This window comes from Phoxinus phoxinus (genome assembly GCF_949152265.1).
Source record: "Phoxinus phoxinus genome assembly, chromosome: 9".
NCBI lineage: Eukaryota > Metazoa > Chordata > Actinopteri > Cypriniformes > Leuciscidae > Phoxinus > Phoxinus phoxinus.
The window spans coordinates 393,063-415,000 of record NC_136884.1 but is presented as its reverse complement, the minus strand read 5'-3'; the positions used below and the strand labels follow the sequence as shown (position 1 = coordinate 415,000).

Sequence of the window (21,938 nt, the reverse complement as noted above, 5' to 3'; positions counted from 1 at the left end):
TTGATTGACATGTATATAATAACCCAATATGATAATAACCATATTATGTCTATGATAATAACACTTCAGTCAAACACATGAGTCAAATGAGCGCATGCGCAGTGGGAATGACATCTAACGGCGTCTGCCTGTGTGTGCTAGACTACACAGAACAAATCGCTGTTCTCGCGCAGGACAGAATAATAATAAGTGTTCAGATATTTTCATGATGAATAATTAATGAGGATTAAAAAAAAACAGAAGTGAATAAAGGCGGCTGTGAGGTTTGAGAATGAATAGATCGATATATGGAGGGATTCCCTCACCGACATCAATATCAATATCCACTATCACAATCACAGTTGGTAAATATAACATAAATTATGAGCTTTTCACAATTAGCCTTAATTTAGACGTGTTATATTATCACACAGCATCTTTAAACACCCAACCATCAAAAACCGGAGAAGGAAAACACAATATTTAGTCTATTTACCACATTTCCCCTTGTGTACTAATTGTCAGTAATGACACATTGCAGAAAAGGCAATACATAATAAATAAATGTCATAAATGAAGCCAGATTTGGTTTATTTACCTCAGAAACGTCCGTGCTCGTGCCACACCGACTCCAGCATCAGCGCTCGCGCTCACGGTGCATGACGGGAACGTGCGGCACTCGCCGCATTAATTTACTCGCATCCGATTGGACGAAGAGTCTCATCCTTATGAATATTTAATGAGAGGTATATACGCGCGCATGCGCAGAGCCGGAGGGGTGCGCTGCTGCTGCTCAGGATCTGATTCTGCACTAGTGGAAAAGATGTAAAGCTTCTTCGATTCGATTAGTGGACTGGAAATATGATTGAGAAGCAAGACGACAGTGTTATCTTTGTATTTTTGTGTTTATTCCTCTTAAAGTGGATTATCAGTGCAATATCACATAACACCATTATGCTGCATCAGATTACACACATAAATCAGACATTGATCAAAAGCAGAAAAGCAGCACCTGTTGAAATCAAATGTTCATAAAGTCATTCTGTGCCAAAGGTTGATTATGTGAGACTAAATGATGCTGGATAACACAGGAAGTGCTTTTATAAACAAAACAAGTACAAACACTACATCTGTGATAGTGTACAGGTTAATATGTAAGATGTCAATAAACTGTTATTGACGCGATACAAAAAAAACACATCTTGATATCCTTAATCATTTGAATAACTTAAACTTTTAAACTTGACTAATATTTTAATGAACAGTCGAAACACAGATATTAGCCGTCAGGAGCTTTTAGCATTTACAGATCACATCACAACACACTTCTTCTTCGGCACTTCCGGATTGTGTGTGTTTGTCCCTGAGGAAGAGCTTCCCGTGTGATCGTGTGGAGGGAGGACGCTGTGAGGAGAGGGAGGCGCTGAGGAGCTCGACACGGATTGGCTGGAGCGAGACCAACTCTGAGCGCTTCTGTTCACTCCCGCTGGAAGAGACGGCGTGCTCTCCACGGAATACTTCACTGCGCTCGGGGAACCCATGGACAGACTGGACTCATCTATGACACACTGATGCCACAGCGAACTCTCAGCTCTCTGAGCCGGCAGAGCTGGATGGGGAGGCGTCCTAGGAGCATCTGAGACAGGAAGTGCAGGGGAGACCGGAAGTGCAGGGGAGACAGGAAGTGCAGGGGAGACAGGAAGTGCAGGGGAGACAGGAAGTGCAGGGGAGACAGGAAGTGCAGCTGAGACAGGAAGTGCAGCTGAGACAGGAAGTGCAGCTGAGACAGGAAGTGCAGCTGAGACAGGAAGTGCAGCTGAGACAGGAAGTGCAGCTGAGACAGGAAGTGCAGCTGAGACAGGAAGTGCAGCTGAGACAGGAAGGGAAGGGGAGACAGGAAGTGCAGCTGAGACAGGAAGTGCAGCTGAGACAGGAAGTGCAGCTGAGACAGGAAGTGCAGCTGAGACAGGAAGTGCAGCTGAGACAGGAAGTGCAGCTGAGACAGGAAGTGCAGCTGAGACAGGAAGTGCAGCTGAGACAGGAAGTGCAGCTGAGACAGGAAGGGAAGGGGAGACAGGAAGGGAAGGGGAGACAGGAAGGGAAGGGGAGACAGGAAGGGAAGGGGAGACAGGAAGGGAAGGGGAGACAGGAAGGGAAGGGGAGACAGGAAGTGCAGTGGAGGCGCTTTTAGCTGAGATAGGAAGTGTAGGGCAGACAGGAAGTGCAGAGGAGACAGGAAGTGCAGTGGAGACACGTTCAGCTGAGACAGGAAGTGCAGAGGAGACAGGAAGTGCAGTGGAGGCACGTTCAGCTGAGACAGGAAGTGCAGTGGTGACGCCCACAGTTGCGTCTAACGGTGAACTTAAGACCGTGATGAGAGAGTCTGTTCCTCTGGAGAATGAAGTGTGTTCTGGGTCAGAGTGTGGACCCGTGAGTGAGCTGGCAGAGTCGATGAAGACTGATGTGTGTCCTGGTTCTGTGGCTTTAGAGGTTTGCCTCGTTTCTTTTGTGTTTTCCTGAGCGATGGCCGCCGCCAGAGAGACGCCACACGCGCCAAACCCCGACCGCACCTCCTCAGACATGCGGTTCTCCTCCTCGTACGTAATGAGAAACTCGGGGTAGATCTGAGACCTGTCAAACACCACAAAGATAGAGGGGTCCCGTGGGTCATCGACACAGCTGTCGTACAGACTCCCGTCGGCGCGCTTGGCCGGCGGCTGGGGAAACCGAGGCGCTCCTCTGGTGTAGTACCCGACCAGCACCCGGCACGCGAACACACGCCGCACTGCACACCCATCAGTCCGCTCGGCCCAGTACCTGGCGTGCTTGGAGAAATAAATCCCTGACAAATAAGGGCGGAAATTAGAATTTACAAGCAAAACCGCTTTTTAAAACATTTCAATTTGTAATGGGTTACTCGTTACTTTACTCGTTACATCAAAGTAATCTGATTATGTAATGCACGTTACTTGTGATGTGTTACTTTATTCGTTACATCAAAAAAGTAATCTGATTATGTAATGCTCGATACTTGTGATGTGTTACTTTATTCGTTACATCACAAAACTAATCTGATAGTGCTGATAAAAAAAACGTTCAGGGAACATTCAGAAATACTGTTCTCATATGTTAGCAAAACGTTCTTAGAACATATTTTAGTTAGCTGGGTTCTACTTGTGCTAAAACATACCCTTCCCATAAGCTGCCGCATCAGCCTCCAGAAAGTCACAGTTTCTGCGACACACACCATCGACAAGAGAGGATCTGGTGCCGTGGAATAAAAGCCGATCATGAAATCTCTCATGTTTGTTTGCAATTTTCATTTGTTCTTTTTTCCTGCAGAAAAAGTATGTTTATGCAAATAAAACTTGGATTAAAGATTTGTGTGAGATAATCAATTCTTCTCAACAGGCCTGAACTGATACCCACGTCATGAAGTCTTCCCAGAGTTCCCTGTTTTGCACACGCTCGATCTGTCGGACAGTAAAACCCCTCAGAGTTTCATTGAAGCGCCCCTGGACTCTCAAGTAATCTCGGTGAGACGGCGGGAGACGGACTCTCTGATGAATAAACAAGAGATCTGTTTTATTAGAGAGCAGCGATGATGATGATGATGATGATGAAGATAATCTCCTGTTATCACTGTAAAGCCAGAACACTCTCTGTTACTGTAATCTGTTACTGTAATCTCCCGTTACTGTAATCTCCTGTTACTGTAATCTCCTGTTACTGTAATCTCCTGTTACTGTAATCTCTGTTACTGTAATCTCCTGTTACTGTAATCTCCCGTTACTGTAATCTCCCGTTACTGTAATCTCCCGTCACTGTAATCTCCCGTCACTGTAATCTCCCGTCACTGTAATCTCCGTTACTGTAATCTCCCGTTACTGTAATCTCCCGTTACTGTAATCTCCCGTTACTGTAATCTCCCGTTACTGTAATCTCCCGTTACTGTAATCTCTGTTACTGTAATCTCCTGTTACTGTAATCTCTGTTACTGTAATCTCCTGTTACTGTAATCTCCTGTTACTGTAATCTCCTGTTACTGTAATCTCCTGTTACTGTAATCTCTGTTACTGTAATCTCCTGTTACTGTAATCTCCCGTTACTGTAATCTCCTGTTACTGTAATCTCCTGTTACTGTAATCTCTGTTACTGTAATCTCCTGTTACTGTAATCTCCTGTTACTGTAATCTCCTGTTACTGTAATCTCTGTTACTGTAATCTCCCGTTACTGTAATCTCCCGTTACTGTAATCTCCTGTTACTGTAATCTCTGTTACTGTAATCTCCTGTTACTGTAATCTCCTGTTACTGTAATCTCTGTCACTGTAATCTCCTGTTACTGTAATCTCTGTTACTGTAATCTCTGTTACTGTAATCTCTGTCACTGTAATCTCCTGTTACTGTAATCTCCTGTTACTGTAATCTCTGTTACTGTAATCTCCTGTTACTGTAATCTCCCGTTACTGTAATCTCTGTTACTGTAATCTCTGTTACTGTAATCTCTGTTACTGTAATCTCTGTTACTGTAATCTCTGTTACTGTAATCTCTCTGTTACTGTAATCTCTCTGTTACTGTAATCTCTCTGTTACTGTAATCTCTGTTACTGTAATCTCTCTGTTACTGTAATCTCTCTGTTACTGTAATCTCTCTGTTACTGTAATCTCTGTTACTGTAATCTCTGTTACTGTAATCTCTCTGTTACTGTAATCTCCTGTTACTGTAATCTCTGTTACTGTAATCTCTGTCACTGTAATCTCCTGTTACTGTAATCTCCTGTTACTGTAATCTCCGTTACTGTAATCTCTGTTACTGTAATCTCCTGTCACTGTAATCTCCTGTTACTGTAATCTCCTGTTACTGTAATCTCCTGTTACTGTAATCTCTGTTACTGTAATCTCTGTTACTGTAATCTCTGTTACTGTAATCTCCTGTTACTGTAATCTCCTGTTACTGTAATCTCCTGTTACTGTAATCTCTGTCACTGTAATCTCTGTTACTGTAATCTCTGTTACTGTAATCTCTGTTACTGTAATCTCTGTTACTGTAATCTCTGTTACTGTAATCTCCTGTTACTGTAATCTCTGTTACTGTATGTAATCCCCTGTTACTGTAATCCCCTGTTACTGTAATCTCTGTTACTGTAATCTCTGTTACTGTAATCTCTGTTACTGTAATCTCTGTCACTGTAATCTCTGTCACTGTAATCTCTGTCACTGTAATCTCTGTTACTGTAATCTCTGTTACTGTAATCTCTGTTACTGTAATCTCTGTTACTGTAATCTCCTGTTACTGTATGTAATCCCCTGTTACTGTAATCCCCTGTTACTGTAATCTCTGTTACTGTAATCTCTGTTACTGTAATCTCTGTTACTGTAATCTCTGTCACTGTAATCTCTGTCACTGTAATCTCTGTTACTGTAATCTCTGTTACTGTAATCTCTGTTACTGTAATCTCTGTTACTGTAATCTCCTGTTACTGTATGTAATCCCCTGTTACTGTAATCCCCTGTTACTGTAATCTCTGTTACTGTAATCTCTGTTACTGTAATCTCTGTTACTGTAATCTCTGTCACTGTAATCTCTGTCACTGTAATCTCTGTTACTGTAATCTCTGTTACTGTAATCTCCTGTTACTGTAATCTCTGTTACTGTAATCTCCTGTCATCACTGTAAAGCTGCTGTGAAACTCTATATTGGTAAAGCGCTGTATAAATGAAGGAGACTTGACAAAAAACTGAACCTGAAATCCAGATTTAGGAATCGCAGTACGGTCCCAAAATCCAGGAACACCTTTAGAAAACTGAGTCTTGCTGGCACCGCAATCTCTGCAAACAAAGATCACACAGAATAACTCAAACAGCGGTCAGAAGCATGACATCATCGCACAGGACACGTGAGCGCGTCACCTCGCTTTAGCCTTCTGGACGTCGAGCGCTGAGACGAACGCGGGCCGCCGCCTCACGGGTCTCTCTGCGCCGGTAGCTTCATTACGCTGCTTCATGTCTGTGAACAAGATGATCAGTAATGGTAACACTTTAGGGTTCATTGGTTAACATGAACTAAGACTTCTTCAGCACTTATTAATCCTAGTTAATATTAATTTCAACATTTACTAATATGTTATTAAACTCAAAGATTGCATTAGTTAATGCATTAACATGAACAGCTGGATTTTCATTAAACAAAGATGACTAAATACTTTAACATTGTTAGATCATGTTAGTAAATACATTAACTAATGAACCTTATTGTAAAGTGTTACCGTTCAAATTTGAATAGATCTGAAACCCGCACCGAACACTGGCTAGTAACAGCAAACCTGTGAAACTGAGCTCATAGAAGCGGTTTCCCGCTGTGAACTTGATCCCAGAATCCTCCTGGTTCTGCTGTAAGTACTCCTGATAGCTCTGCTCCAGCTTCTCACTGCTGACTAAAGACAGCCGGTGCATCTCTGCCTGAGAAGAAGACGTGTGTATCAGCAGCAGTGACGGGGGAGGTCGCTTTAAAAAATATTATGTTACAATATTGCATTACTCCCTAAAAAACTAATTACATAGTTTACGGAAAGTAACGCATTACGCTCTCTTCCAGACCCTGCAGGCGTTTCGTTACTGAGCAAAAAGTCATTACTGTATTATGCAAATTATTTAAACTGAAAAGTAACTTGCATTACTTTTTTAAAAAGTAACTCAAATAATGTGTAAATTTATAAAGTAATTGGTTACATAAAAAATCTGGGTTAACCTGACTACGTAATGCACGTTACTTCTATTGCGTTACTTTACTTGTTACATCATAAGTAATCTGATTACGTAATGCACGTTACTTGTATTGCGTTACTTTACGTAATCAGATTACTTATGATGTAACAAGTAAAGTAACGCGATACAAGTAACGTGCATTGTTGCATCATAAGTAATCTGATTACGTAATGCACGTGCGTTACTTTACGTAATCAGATTACTTATGATGTAACAAGTAATGCACGTTACTTGTTTTGCGTTACTTTACTTGTTACATCATAAGTAATCTGATTACGTAAAGTAACGCAATACAAGTAACGTGCATTACGTAATCAGATTACTTGTGATGTAACAAGTAACGCAATACAAGTAACGTGCATTACGTAATCAGATTACTTATGATGTAACAAGTAATGCACGTTACTTGTTTTGCGTTACTTTACTTGTTACATCATAAGTAATCTGATTACGTAAAGAAACGCAATACAAGTAACGTGCATTACGTAATCAGATTACTTATGATGTAACAAGTAATGCACGTTACTTGTATTGCGTTACTTTACTCGTTACGCACTAACCCAACACTGATCACCAGAAACGATTTGCTCATTCACACTTTAAGCAGACGAATGCAGTTGATCAAACATACTATTGATGCGTACTGGATCCAGCGACTGTACTCGTCTCTCCAGTACCAGAGCCAGGAGGTGGTGAGGAGCATGACGTCGGGGAGGAGCGCAGAGGACTTCGTAGAGAGACGCCGGACCTCGTCGAGACCCAGAGTCATTTCCTCAAAACAAACGGGCTCGTTTCCAGAACTGTCCAGGAGCAGCGACACGTAACATGCCATGCATTCAGTTTTTACATAGACATCGAGGTTGCATAAATATGTATTATATAAGTTATAAAACACTCGTTGCGACATGATTTTCTGAACTCTCACTCATGCACACCTGTATATGTTGGACGGGTCACAGTAATCACGCTCAATCTGTTGACTCTGGGGTAAGTCGTGCCACGTTCGGCCCACCTTCACCTCCCACTTATAGGGCATTTTAAAGTGTGTTTTTCTGCATTCACCTGCAGACAGAAGCGCGGATATCTGAGTCTCACTGATCTACTGGTGCAGTGATTCAATAACAACACAACAATAACAGATGCACAAAGCAATAACTTTACAATGTATATGAGAACATTTGAACTGAATTGATCTAAATAATGTTATTTTAGATCTGAATTAGTTTCATAATTGATGAATTTTGCAACATTGACACTGTATTGAACCAAACTGAATCAACACAAAACACAATTGAGTTGAATAATGACACTATTGACTTCTGTAGAGCTGCCACATAGCAACACCCTAGCAACCACATAGCAACACCCTAGCAACCAGCCCGAGACATCATCACACACACGTACCGTCTCCGCAGAAGTCTCTGACAAGAAAGGACAGGCAGATCTCATTCTCTGCAGAGGAGATACAATCAGAATATGAGGCAAATATTCTCATCACTTTACTAATAACCGCACTGTAAACCCTAACACTCAAAATAATTAATCGGTGTGAGTAGGACAAACTTAAATTAAACTTAATTAGTGCAGTCAAATTAACTTTTTTGAGTATTGGGCACTTTCTTTTTCTTTCAAGTTCACAGAACTGATATATTTTAAGTACACTGAACTCTTTCTTTGTTTTATGAGTTTTATGAAAATATATGTTTTAATTTAGACGAACTCCCCGCGCACCTGTGTTGGTCTCCGGCTGGATCCTGCGCGTCCGGACGCTCTCCGCGTTCCCGCGCTCCTCCCGAGTCTTCAGAGCGAGGATGTTGCGGTAGACGAAGGGAAGGTTGGGCATCAGCTGAGGAGTCACTCCTCTGGAGAACAGGACTCGTCTCACGCGAGGCTCGTGGAAGTCATGTGTGCGGGAGCAGTCCGTGTGGCCGCAGCGTCCCCGGATGAAGTCCTCACACACGTGCAGTCGAGTGCACTTCTCTCCGTCGGGACAGATCCCGTCCGGCCCTCGGCCACGGTTGAACAGCACACACACCTGAGATGAGGACACACACACACACCTGAGATGAGGACACACACACACACACCTGAGATGAGGACACACACACACACACCTGAGATGAGGACACACACACACACCTGAGATGAGGACACACACACACACCTGAGATGAGGACACACACACACACCTGAGATGAGGACACACACACACACCTGAGATGAGGACACACACACACACCTGAGATGAGGACACACACACACACCTGAGATGAGGACACACACACACACACCTGAGATGAGGACACACACACACACACACCTGAGATGAGGACACACACACACACCTGAGATGAGGACACACACACACACCTGAGATGAGGACACACACACACACCTGAGATGAGGACACACACACACACCTGAGATGAGGACACACACACACACCTGAGATGAGGACACACACACACACCTGAGATGAGGACACACACACACACACCAGAGATGAGGACACACACACACCTGAGATGAGGACACACACACACACACACCTGAGATGAAGAGACACAGACACACACACACACACACACACACCTGAGTGTGCGGTGACTCAGAAGGAATCACCTGAACATGTGACAGTAACAAAGCACATTTACTTGAGTACTGTACTAAAGGTGCAGTCTGTAAGAATGACAGCTAGTGGTGGAAATGGGTAATAATAATAATAATAATAATAATAATTCATTACATTTATATAGCGCTTTTCTGGACACCCAAAGCGCTTTACATAGAAGGGTACTGCAGTCCAAATCAAAATATCGGAGATCATCGTTTCTCCCGCCTCCACAGACTCGCCGCTCACACGGGTCGCCAGTTTAAGCGTGCGCAACAATGCTTGTTCTGAATCGACGACATTTTAAAAAACGATTAATCTGAAGATATTTTATTTTGGCGAGCCCTAGCCAGCACTAGCTGTGACTGAAGGCGTGAGTGATCATGTGACTGAAGGAGTGAGTGATCATGTGACTGAAGGCGTGAGTGATCATGTGACCGGCGGCTCACGGGAGGCAGAAGCCCGTTGTCGGACTGCAGTAATAACACACACAGATCCTCTCGGCTCAGGCGGCTCATGTGATGCGCTCGCAGGATCCTCATGTTGTGCTCGGATCGCAGCTGCTGGTGTCCAAAACTGCAGCCGTGCCTGGACACACACACACACACACACACACACACACACACACACACACACACACACACACACACACACACACACACACACACACTTAAAATCCTGTCTGAATGGCCTTCATCTGTGGAAGCTCATTTCCAACACAAAAGAAAAACATTACACAATCCACGTTACATCAAAAAAGTAATCTGATAAGAAAGAAAAAATAAGAAAAAAAAATTCTAACTTTGGTAAATCATAATTATGACATAAAATGTTTAAGCTCATTTCCACCACAAAAGAAAAAAAAATCATATATTGGTAAATATAATTATGACAAAATGTGTAAGCTCATTTCCGGCAAAACAATTAAAAAAATTAAAATACTTTGGAAAAAAAATTTGTTTTCAAAACATTGCTGTCATGTAAACATAACCTTAATTTCACAATTATGCCTTCGTTTGCCATCATTCCTATTTTGTAATCTCATAATTATGACTTGGTATGTCATAATTTTGACTAGGCTAATTTATCTCATAATGACTAGCTTGTCATAATGTTGACTTTGTATCTCATAATTATAACTTAGTACGTCATAATTTCAAGTTTTTATCGCATAGTTTCAACTTTTTATCTCATAAATATGACTAAGTCCGTATTTATTTTTAACTTTTTTTATGTCATAGTTCTGATTTGTATGACATTTTTTTCTTAAGTGGAAAAAAGGGCTTGCTCATATCCATCAGATCACGTGTTTCTTTTGTCTTGACTGGATGTGTGTGTTAATCAGCTGGTGTTTTGGTGGATTGTCTTGTCTGTCAGATGTTCTGATTGTAAAGTGTGTTTGTGCATCTTTCTTTCTTCATCATATGTTTGCTATCCAATAAATTACATGTGTGAGTGCTGTGACAACATGCCCCGTGTAGCGGTCTCCACACACACACCTGCTGCAGCGCCCCGTCATCAGCTCAAACTTGCACAGGTGCAGGTCTCCGCAGAACTGCCCGTCGCACGCGCTCCTCCGACACAGCTTGACGTTCGCCTGGGCGAACACCTCTTTACTTCCGTCCCGCTGAATGACTGAGAACGCGCCGCTTTCCCGCAGGATTGTATCCAGGGAGTTCTGCGGCGATACTTCTGTCAGGCCGAAGGAAATGTCCAGGAGTCGCTCGTAATCCATCGCTCCGTGATTCCCGCACAGAACCTGCAGGATCGTGTCCTCCGCCATGATCAATGAGTTTATATACGGTCAGTTTCCCTCTGAACACTGACTCCAGATCAGCCCCTGATGGGTTACATTCTCTCTCTGAGGAAACGAAACTCAGAAAAGAGCCCGTATGTATAACATTCATCAGGAATGCTCTTAAAGGTGCAGTGTGTAAGTTTAGCGGCATCTAGTGGTGAGTTTACGAATCGCACCCAACAGAAGTTACGGTGGCTGACAGGAAGTGATGTCGTCGTCAGACAGCAGAGAGTAGCCAGTTAAACAATGAGGTTTCTTTACAAAGATAAATTAGGAAATTATGTTTACTTGATTATTCAGTAAAACTATGTTATTGTGAATATTATTGTTATTTCAAAATGGCCTCGTTCATCATTGTGTCAGTGTTTTATTCGCTGACTTTAGCGCTTCTTATCATGAAGAACAACATGGTGACGAAACGCGTTCGTCCGTTTAGGGCCACCGTAGAAACGTGGATGTAAGAGGATGTCAATTCGTATGTCTGATAGTATAGCATAACATTCACAAAAATTCACAACATGCCGTATCATGTTTACTCATTTTATAAAGAGTACTGTTTAGTCTTGTATGTCCAAATCTCATCCTTGATATTATTATCTCATCTCTAATGTGTTTTTTCCTGCATTTCTCATCTCTCCCACTTTCCTGAATTCTATAAAACCATCGATCTTTCTTCTCCTTATCCCGTTGTTTTTGCCACCTTACCTTCAACCTTTTCTTAACAATACTTGATTTCATTCTTACTTAGCGTAACAATTAAGTTTATGTCGTTGTTTTTTTATGGCTTCTTTTGCTGCCTAATCTGCCATTTTATTCCCTTGGATACTAATATGCAGATTATAAAGAAGCTGAAAGCAAGAATGATTCTTAAGTGCTGACTGAAGTTACTGCTAAAGGACTACAGTGCTGACTGTAGGACTACAAAGATGTCAACTCAAAATGGCCACAAACTAAGTAGGACTACAAAGATGTCAACTCAAAATGGCCGCCCTCAACCTCTGAATCATCCAATAGTGAGCCTGCTTAATAACTGATTATGTTGGCAATGCATTATTTTTCCTGTGAGCATTTTTGTTTTTCTAAAACCTGTAGCTGCCGTTTGCCAAATAATTTGGTCAGATAACCTTCACTAAGTTGAATGTCTTGCTCTTCCTTCATATTTTAAGATATATGACATATATTCCTAATATCTTGATGGTTTACGCCAGATGTAGTGTGATATTCAGTTCCTGTGAAAAACTGTTCCGATGGGAAGAGCATACATGCGATATGAAAGAAACACACACTGTAAAGTTGTGTACTAGAAAGATTTATTGTGACAATTATCTCAAATATTGAGATTATTACAAAGATCCAAGTAAAATCAAGACAAATTATATATATGTATATATTTCCATTCAAGACAGTGTGGCATGAAAATTAACCCTGTTTGTTTTATAAATGCATGTTATAGATCTCAGTGAATCATTTTTCAATGTATATGTTTATTTATTTATTTGATAAGGCAATATTTAACTGGATCTTCCAATGAAAGCACAGTCTTCCCTCTTCAAGGTGAGATCATCCAATCATTTAGTGTTCTTAAACCCCGCCCCCTGCAGAGCCACGCCCACATCCCAACATCCAATCAACAACCAGTGCAGTAGAACCAAACCTTTTTTATTTATTTTTCAATAATTCGCTACTCATTTTGGATTTATGTCATTTTTGTCTCACAGCACTAGAGGGCTCAGAGTTTAATTAATTCATATTTTATAAAGTGCATGAAATTGCAAATTCATTTGTTTTATATAAATGGACGATAAGTGTGATATCAAACTATCCTGAGAGTACAAGACACCAGGGGCCGGATTCACAAAGTTTAAAATTCTTCTTTTTCTCTTAGTCTAAATTAAGAAAAAAAGATACAAATATTTTATATTCCCAAAAACTTTAATATTTCAGAACTTTTAAAGATTTTTTCAAGAATTGTACTTAGGAACATTCTTAAGAATTCCTCAATATTTTCCTTAATAATTTTCTTAACTTCTTTCTTAAGAAGATTTTGGTGAAGCCGACCCCAGAACATCTCTTCTTCTTCTGCCATTTTCAGTTAAAGTGTAACATTTATAACTTGATTATCAGCATTAACTTTCCCCGGAAGCCTCAGAAGTGATCACATGGTGGATCAGCAAATAATGCATTCTGACTTTGCAGACTTTGGAGGAGTTGAAGCTTGTACGTGAGAAGTGCTTGAGAAAGAGGAGGAAGAAACCTGTGAGGAAGAGGAGAAGGGAGACACATATGAAGAAGAGGAGGAAGAAACCTGTGAGGAAGAGGAGAAGGGAGACACATATGAAGAAGGGGGGGGATAAGCATGTGAGGAAGAGGAGGCGGCGGATAAGGAAGAGCTAGCGTATGATGTAGCGTATCTGACGCTGGAGTGTGCAGGAACATGTGTCCTCACCGTGGCCACGGGCTCACACACACTCGAGTCTCTGTACTCGATCAGATACTCGGGGTAGATCTGGTGCTTCTCAAACACCACGAATATAGACGGGTCGTGGAGGTCGTTCACACAGCTGTCGTAGAACACGGTGTCTCCGCCATCTTTAGACGGCGGCCGCAGGTAATCCGAGTGTCCTGTAGTGTAGTCTCCGACCAGAACCCGGCACACGAACATGGAGCGCGCGCCGCAGTCCTGGGCGTAGCTGTGCGAGTACTTCGCATCCCTGGCAAAATAACTCCCTGTGAACAGAGAAGAGTCAAGGGTTAACTCCATCCTTCCCTCGGCCATTTTCACACGCAACTCTTTTTTATTTTATTGAGTGTTCATCGGAGGAGTTCAAGACTCTTGAAGACACTTGAACCACGAATACACACAAAAAAACTTTTTTTAAAGGATTTGAGGAGTTTTGTGGTTGAAATTTAAAAAAAAGTCACTAATCTAGTCATTTATTGATCAAATCTAGTCATTTATTAAACTAATCTAGTCATTTATTAAACTAATCTAGTCATTTATTAAACTAATCTAGTCATTTATTGATCTAATCTAGTCATTTATTAAACTAATCTAGTCATTTATTGATCTAATCTAGTCATTTATTGATCTAATCTAGTCATTTATTAAACTAATCTAGTCATTTATTGATCTAATCTAGTCATTTATTAAACTAATCTAGTCATTTATTGATCTAATCTAGTCATTTAAAGGTAAATACAATTATAAAAAATCTCCAAAAAATAGAACAAATATAATTAAAATATAATAAAATAAGCTTTCTGGACATAATTTTAGGGCCACTCATTTCGACCCGCGAGGGAAGGATGGAAGAGGGAAGGATGGAAGAGGGAAGGATGTTACATCGCGAGGGAAGGATGAGGGGATTCCGTCATCAGGGACGTTCTCAGACATGGAAGAGGGTGAGTAAACGAAGACAGATTTTCACTGTTGTGTTCTTGTGTATTGTCCGGACTCTGAGCGTCACCTTTCCCGTAGGCTGTGCCGTGCGTGCCGCAGATCCTCCAGTCGAAGTTGTTCAGGCTGATGGCGTCGACGTGCTTGCGGTCGGTGCCGTGGAACAGCTGCTTCTCCGACACGTCCCGGCCCCGGCTGCTCTTCTTCATGCAGTCCTTCTGCCTGACGGGGGGGCAGTTATCACAAATACTGTATTATTCGGGTTCATAAAAATCTAATATTCGAATATTTAAGTTTTTGTCACCATTTCTGAACAAGCTTACTTTAGGCAATATACACAACAAGCTTACTATATATCTTAGGGTTTTCTTTTAGTTGAAAACATTAAACAATATGTGCAAACCAAAAATATAAAGAACAGAAGCATTGAAGCTCAAGCAGCGCTAACAGTAAAAGCGCTAATAAAGCAGTTATCGTACAGAACGCACTCGAGTCAGCATTATCGAGTCAGCGTTATCGAGTCAGCATTATCCAACTTCTCGTTGTCGTGTAAGCGTACCCTGAGTGCATGTCTGGTGGACTTACCACTGAAACACTTCCCACAATGCTCTGTTCTGGATCCTGTCGATCTTCAGAACGCTGAAGCCTCTCATGGTGCGATTGAACAGTTCACTGATTCTGATGTATTCCCTGGCCGTGCTTGGCAGCGACACTCTCTGCACACACACACAGCACAGGACAACATCAACATCAACATCACGTGCACCTCAAAGACACTGAAGGGTCAGGACGTCTGCGTCACCTTGTATCCGGTCTCCGGAGTCAGAGCTTTATCCCAGTGATCCGGCAGAGCCTTCAAACTGTTAAATGTCCTTTTCCTGAGAACAGATGTGAAGAGTGTTCAGTCATACACGTGTCAGAGTTTCTGAGAGAGAACGAGTCTGAGCAGGAGCATTGTCTTACGTGGTCTTGATCGTTCGCACATCAGCTGCCGACACAAATTTGGGACGACGTCTGACGACTTTTTTGGTTGAGTAGCGTTTGTTTTCCTGGATCATATCTGAAGAGCAAGATCAGTCCAGATAGCATTAAGACGACAGTCATCGTACTATATAGATCTGTGATCGGGCTTCAACTACCGTACGTCAACCAGCCACATAATGTTACCATGGTGACAAATTACATGATGCATTACATAATCAGATTATTTTTTAATGTAACGAGTAAAGCAACACATTACATGTAACATGCATTATGTAATCAGATTTCTTTATCGCTGCAACTTTATAAATGTACACAAATATTTTAGTTACTTTAAAAAAAAAGTAATGCATGTTACTTTTTTATTTTAATGTAATTGCTTTAACTCTTTTTAAAGTACTGAATCAAAACATTACTTTAAAAAAAAGAGTTGTACGGTAGCTAATATAAAAAGTATGTCATGTTTTAAGGGAGTAATGCTACTGTAACGCATTACTTGTAAAAGTAACTGTCCAACACTGCTCGTCTGCAGCATTGGGCCCTGACTAGTGAAGGTGATGTTGTCAGGTTACCCTGGAAGCTGAGCGAGTACGTCTGTGACCCGGCTGTGAACTCCACCACGGCACTGCTGTCAGCCTGATACTTCTGCTCAAGCTCAGCACTAGAGATCGAGGACAGGCTGTGACCCGCCTCCTGACGGAGAAAACAACATCATACCGAGTGAAGTAAAGCATTACAGGTAACGTGCATTATGTAATCAGATTACTTATGATGTAACAAGTAACGCATCACAAGTAAAAATACAGTTGTGTTACCGCTGTAGCATACGGGATCCAGATTCCATTCTCATCCTCCCAGTACCAGAGCCACTCAGTGGTCAGAATGAAGGTGGGCTGGACCACCGACGACACTGTGGACAGGCGCCGCACACTGTGAGGGCCTTGGGTCATCGTGTCAAAATGAATTTGGCTGATTCCAGTGCTTTGATAGAGAGAGAAACAGTCAACACACTCAAACCACACATTAGTTATTACACTGACTGAATAGACAGCTTTATTATTATGTATAGCAACACACTAAAACCAATGCAAACACCTAAGCAATTGAATAGCAACCACTTTCAGCATCCTAGCAATTGACCCTTCGCAGGGAGTTTGATTGACAGGTGATCTGACCAATCATACTTCGCCATCCGCCATTTTGTCCGCCAAAGCGGTCAGGAGAGTTAGCAGATTAACGAGGATTTGAGCTTGAGAAGCGGAGTGTACTGACGTCTTTTCGCGGTTAAAACAACATTCCTTCTGATGTTCATTCATGTTTATTTGATGCTGTAAATGAACTAGAAGGAAGAGATGATCGGTTCACGAGCGTCTTTAACTGAGCGATCTGTCACACACATTAAAGAGCCACAAAACGCTATTTCTTGTTTAAATTTCTTTTAAAAAATGACAAAATTTGAAAGGCGAGACTTTGTTTAATATCAAAAGTAACCGAAAAGTAAGCTGGTCTGTGTCTGTCAGTGTCTCACTGCGTGAGAACATGGTGTGGCGTGAGAGTGGCGTAGCTTGTCGGACATAGCAACAGTAACTAAGGGGGCGGGTCTTTGCCAACAGTCAATTCACTGATCTCATCCTCACATGGTGTTATCACCCACCTGTATATTCTTTTAGGATCACAGTAATCTTTCTCGATGACCTCGTTGGCAGGAAGAGCTTTCCATTCGGATCCTTCCTTAATTTGCCATTTATAGGGCGCACTGGAATGCTCCTTATAACACGAGTCTGGAAACAAGAGTGCAGTTCAGTTCACAATACACACGACTCTATGAATCATATGAGCAGAGAGTTATGGAGCTCTTACCACCGTGCTTGCAGGATCCTTTGATGAAATACATGCAGATCTCAGTTTTCTCTAAGAGAAGAGACACACACACACACGTCACTCACTGAACTATAAGATGAATATTGCAATATAGGAGTAGTTCATTTCAGAATTAAAATTGTGAGGAGTGAGATGTGAGGAGTGAGATGTGAGGAGTGAAATGTGAGGAGTGAGATGTGAGGAGTGAGATGTGAGGAGTGAGATGTGAGGAGTGAGATGTGAGGAGTGAGATGTGAGGAGTGAGATGTGAGGAGTGAGATGTGAGGAGTGAGATGTGAGGAGTGAGATGTGAGATGTGAGGAGTGAAATGTGAGGAGTGAGATGTGAGGAGTGAGATGTGAGGAGTGAGATGTGAGGAGTGAGATGTGAGGAGTGAGAAGTGAGATGTGAGGAGTGTGGAGTGAGATGTGAGGAGTGAGATGTGAGGAGTGAGGAGTGAGATGTGAGGAGTGAGATGTGAGGAGTGAGATGTGAGGAGTGAGGAGTGAGATGTGAGGAGTGAGATGTGAGGAGTGAGATGTGAGGAGTGAGATGTGAGGAGTGAGGAGTGAGATGTGAGGAGTGAGATGTGAGGAGTGAGATGTGAGGAGTGAGAAGTGAGATGTGAGGAGTGAAATGTGAGGAGTGAGATGTGAGGAGTGAAATGTGAGGAGTGAGATGTGAGGAGTGAGATGTGAGGAGTGAGAAGTGAGATGTGAGGAGTGTGGAGTGAGATGTGAGGAGTGAGAAGTGAGATGTGAGGAGTGTGGAGTGAGATGTGAGGAGTGAGATGTGAGGAGTGAGGAGTGAGATGTGAGGAGTGAGATGTGAGGAGTGAGATGTGAGGAGTGAGGAGTGAGATGTGAGGAGTGAGATGTGAGGAGTGAGATGTGAGGAGTGAGATGTGAGGAGTGAGGAGTGAGATGTGAGGAGTGAGATGTGAGGAGTGAGATGTGAGGAGTGAGAAGTGAGATGTGAGGAGTGAAATGTGAGGAGTGAGATGTGAGGAGTGAAATGTGAGGAGTGAGATGTGAGGAGTGAGATGTGAGGAGTGAGATGTGAGGAGTGAGATGTGAGGAGTGAGAAGTGAGGAGTGAGATGTGAGGAGTGAGATGTGAGGAGTGAGAAGTGAGGAGATGTGAGGAGTGAGATGTGAGGAGTGAGAAGTGAGGAGATGTGAGGAGTGAGATGTGAGGAGTGAGATGTGATACCTATAGGGGATTGTGGAGGCCTCTGAGCCTCTTGTCCTCTAAAGCCGCTCGATGGCCTTCGGTTCTGAGCATCCGGGCCTCTTCTGGGGTTCTGAGCATCCGGGCCTCTTCTGGGGTTCTGAGCATCCGGGCCTCTTCTGGGGTTCTGCGCTGAAGGCTTGTTCCTGAACCGAGGCTTCAGGGCTTCGATGTTTGAGTAGAGATCCTTCATGATGGGCATGAGTTCGCTGGGAACTCCTCTGTCCTGCAGGGTTTGGAGTGGGTGAGGCTCGTAGAAGTCATGAGCTCGAGTGCAGTCGCAGGATCCGCGCAGATACTTCTCGCAGATGTGGAGCCTCTTGCAGTTCTCGGCGTCCGGACAGCGGCCGTACTGTCCCGCGCCGTTATTATAAGAATAACACACCTGAAAAACAACCACGATTCTGCTGGATTCTGATGGAAGCTTGTTTCTGCCACGGAAATTAAAATTAAAAAAGTTCTCTCACAATTCAAAGTTTATAAACGCGCAATTGCAAGTTTACATCTCATAATTCTGAGAAAAAAAATCTGAATTCCGAGAGAACTCTTCATTTTTACCTTTATATCTCATAATTTTGACGTCATTTCTCGCAACTCGAACTTTATAACTTGGAACTTGCAATTATAATTTTTTTCTCCCGATTATGAGTTTATATCTCATAATTCTGACTTTAATTCTTGCGATTATGAGTTTATATCTCATAATTCTGACTTTAATTCTTGCGATTATGAGTTTATATCTCATAATTCTGACTTTAATTCTTGCGATTATGAGTTTATATCTCCAATTCTAACTTTATTCTCACAATTCAGAGAATAGCCTATATCTCATTAAAAAAATATATTTTTCTTGCAATTCCGAGTTTATAACTCGCAAAAAAAAAAATCCCCCACAATTCTGAGTTAAAATCTCATTATTCTGACTTTATTTATTCCAATTCTGAGATTATATCACATAATTCAAACTTTATAACTCAGTTGCGAGTTTGTCACAATTCTGAAAGCAAAAATTAGCAATTTCTCGCAATACCACGTTTATATCTCACATTTCTGAGAAAACTGGCAATTCTTTCTTTCTATCTCACAATTCTGAGTTTATATCTCGCAACTCTAAGTTGGTAATTCTGAGTTTATATTTAAACTCGTAATTGTGAGGAAAAAAAGTCAGATTTGCAAGTTTATATCTCGCAATATTAATCGCTATTAATCGCATCCAAAATAAAAGTTTGTGTTTACATAATAAATGTGTGTGTACTGTGTAGAATTATTTTGTATATATAAATACACACACGTTCATGTATACATTCAAGAAATGTGTATTTAAATATATAAAATAATTATGCACAGTACACACACATTTATTATGTAAACACAAACTTTTTTATTTGGATTCGATTAATCGTTTAACAGCCACACGCAATTCTGACTTTTTTCTCAGAATTGCGAGAAATAAACTCAGAATTGTGAGATAAAAAGTCGCAATTATCGTATATCTGGTAGAAACCAGCTTCCATAGGCTCTTGGTTCTATATAAAGCTGAGGAAACACCGATAGTGAGCGCTGTATTTCAGAACTGCTGAATAAGTGAAATTCTCTTACAGCCGGCAGGAGCGAGTCGCTCTGCAGAAGCAGAATACACAGATGCTTTATGTCCAGTGTGTTCAGACCATGAGCGGTCAGCACGGGCTCGTTCTGGTCCGACAACAGGTCGTGACTGAACCGACATCCTCGTCTGTGGGACAGAACACATTCGGGTCAGTGTTGCGTAGCATTGGGTTTCATTTTAGTTACGTTTGAGCATTAGTATGAACCATCTCCAGCACAGCATTGCCTAACACAACTACTGTTTGTTTATATTTATATTGCATTCCTGTTTATTGATGCAAGTTTTGATTGTAGGTGATGATGTGGATGATGATGTGGATGATGATGCAGGTGATGATGAGGCCAGTGTTTTATCTTGATATGCCACTTTATGTAAATATTATGGGTGTTACTTTTGAATGTTCTGAAAAAAACGTTCAACTAAAACGTTTACGAAACAAAACCGTTCCATTAACGATGTAGACTAAAAGCTTTTTTTTTTTTTTGAGAACATTAAATACCACATCATTAACGTTCAATACTATTAACGTTAATGGACAAACGTTTGTTCAGAACTTTGGGAGAGAACGTTCCCTGTCAGCTGGGTTATTATACTGTATATAAAATGAATAAATAATCAGACAATGATTCCCAATGTTTATACTCTACCAGAACAATACGGTTTAAACCAGATTACAACTGAAGTTATTTAAGAGAAAGCCTGGCCAGAAAGTTTTAAAAGCTGGAAAGTTTTAAGTTAAAAGTAGTCAGATAGATAGACAGATAGATAGATAGATAGATAGATAGATAGATAGATAGATAGATAGATAGACAGATAGATAGACAGATAGATAGATAGATAGATAGACAGATAGATAGATAGATAGATAGATAGATAGATAGATAGATAGATAGATAGATAGATAGATAGACAGATAGATAGATAGATAGATAGATAGATAGATAGATAGATAGATAGATAGATAGATAGATTAAAGCTTAATTTAGTCTAATGTGCTTCTGACGGTTTAAATCTGAATGTTGACAGTTGGAGTTTGAAGAGTTTTGGCTTATTTTAACATTCCGTTATTGTAATTTTTTTTATAATTTTTAATCTGAATTTGTAGGAAAATCGTAAATCTGACCAGTTATAACTATATAAAAGTCAGATCAGTCTGCCCAGATAGCAGACAGACGTCGATTCAACGTCTATTTTAGACCTTTACAAACCAAAAATAGACGTTGAATGGATTCTGGAACTGATCAGCCGTCGATCAGATTTCCTGAGGGGGAAGTTTAGCGATTCTAGGAGGAGTTCGAGTCAGAAGAAGGATCAAAATGTCTGTTTTATTGCCTTTCTTCGTGAACACACACACTCACCTTCCTTTGGCGAAGCGGCAGGAACCGAGGAGATGCCACTTGCACAGGTGCAGGTTCGGGCAGCCCGGGCAGTTCTGCGCTCGACACAAGCGGGCTTCGGTCCGGGCGATCACGGTCTTCTGCCCGTTCATGACCGCCACGGCGAAGCACGCGCTCCTGCTGAGGACCGAGTCCATGTCTTCATCATTTAGACCGAATATTGATCTTAAATCATCGAACTTCATAGATCCATTATGAGCGCAAATCATCGTAATGATCGCCGCCTCGGCCATGTTGTTGTTGCTTCTGTTCTTCAGACTGACAGAGGAACAGAAGTGAGGAAAGGAAAACGAAACTTAAACATGTGGGAGGA

The 21,938-nt window shown here is 41.6% G+C and overlaps 3 protein-coding genes across 8 annotated transcripts in view; all 3 read right to left on the bottom strand.

Moving 5' to 3' along the window:
- Positions 1-616, bottom strand: part of syn3 (synapsin III) — a 48,913-nt gene extending 48,297 nt beyond the window's left edge. Inside the window, exon 1 of the mRNA XM_079624369.1 lies at positions 578-616. The gene's annotated coding sequence lies outside the window, so the exon portion shown is untranslated. The remainder of the gene's footprint in view (positions 1-577) is intronic.
- A 230-nt stretch (positions 617-846) lies between these two features.
- Positions 847-11,253, bottom strand: LOC307004847 (protein mono-ADP-ribosyltransferase PARP12-like). 2 transcript variants are annotated; one of them, XM_079624368.1, is made up of 13 exons: positions 10,857-11,253; positions 9,807-9,945; positions 8,478-8,781; positions 8,151-8,198; positions 7,682-7,808; positions 7,378-7,546; positions 6,305-6,440; positions 5,892-5,988; positions 5,726-5,810; positions 3,409-3,539; positions 3,170-3,315; positions 1,484-2,821; positions 858-1,425 (listed from the first exon to the last, which is right to left on the bottom strand). In XM_079624368.1, exons 1-13 carry the CDS (start codon positions 11,138-11,140, stop codon positions 1,295-1,297), a joined length of 3,135 nt encoding a protein of 1,044 aa, XP_079480494.1. In that variant the 5' UTR covers positions 11,141-11,253; the 3' UTR covers positions 858-1,294. The 2 variants fall into 2 exon arrangements, with proteins under 2 accessions (XP_079480493.1, XP_079480494.1); XM_079624367.1 differs by having other exon boundaries at positions 847-2,821; positions 10,857-11,251.
- Positions 11,254-12,798: 1,545 nt separating this feature from the next.
- LOC307004846 (protein mono-ADP-ribosyltransferase PARP12) lies at positions 12,799-21,938 on the bottom strand. Of its 5 annotated transcripts, none has more exons than XM_079624363.1 (13): positions 21,587-21,933; positions 20,222-20,354; positions 18,605-19,007; positions 17,394-17,444; positions 17,188-17,314; positions 16,349-16,514; positions 16,106-16,226; positions 15,516-15,612; positions 15,355-15,430; positions 15,138-15,268; positions 14,623-14,774; positions 13,461-13,882; positions 12,799-13,409 (listed from the first exon to the last, which is right to left on the bottom strand). In XM_079624363.1, the coding sequence occupies exons 1-13, from the start codon at positions 21,856-21,858 to the stop codon at positions 13,323-13,325; spliced, it is 2,238 nt and encodes a 745-aa protein (XP_079480489.1). In that variant the 5' UTR covers positions 21,859-21,933; the 3' UTR covers positions 12,799-13,322. The 5 variants fall into 5 exon arrangements, with proteins under 5 accessions (XP_079480489.1, XP_079480491.1, XP_079480492.1 ...); XM_079624365.1 differs by having other exon boundaries at positions 12,799-13,460; positions 13,602-13,882; XM_079624366.1 differs by having other exon boundaries at positions 13,602-13,882.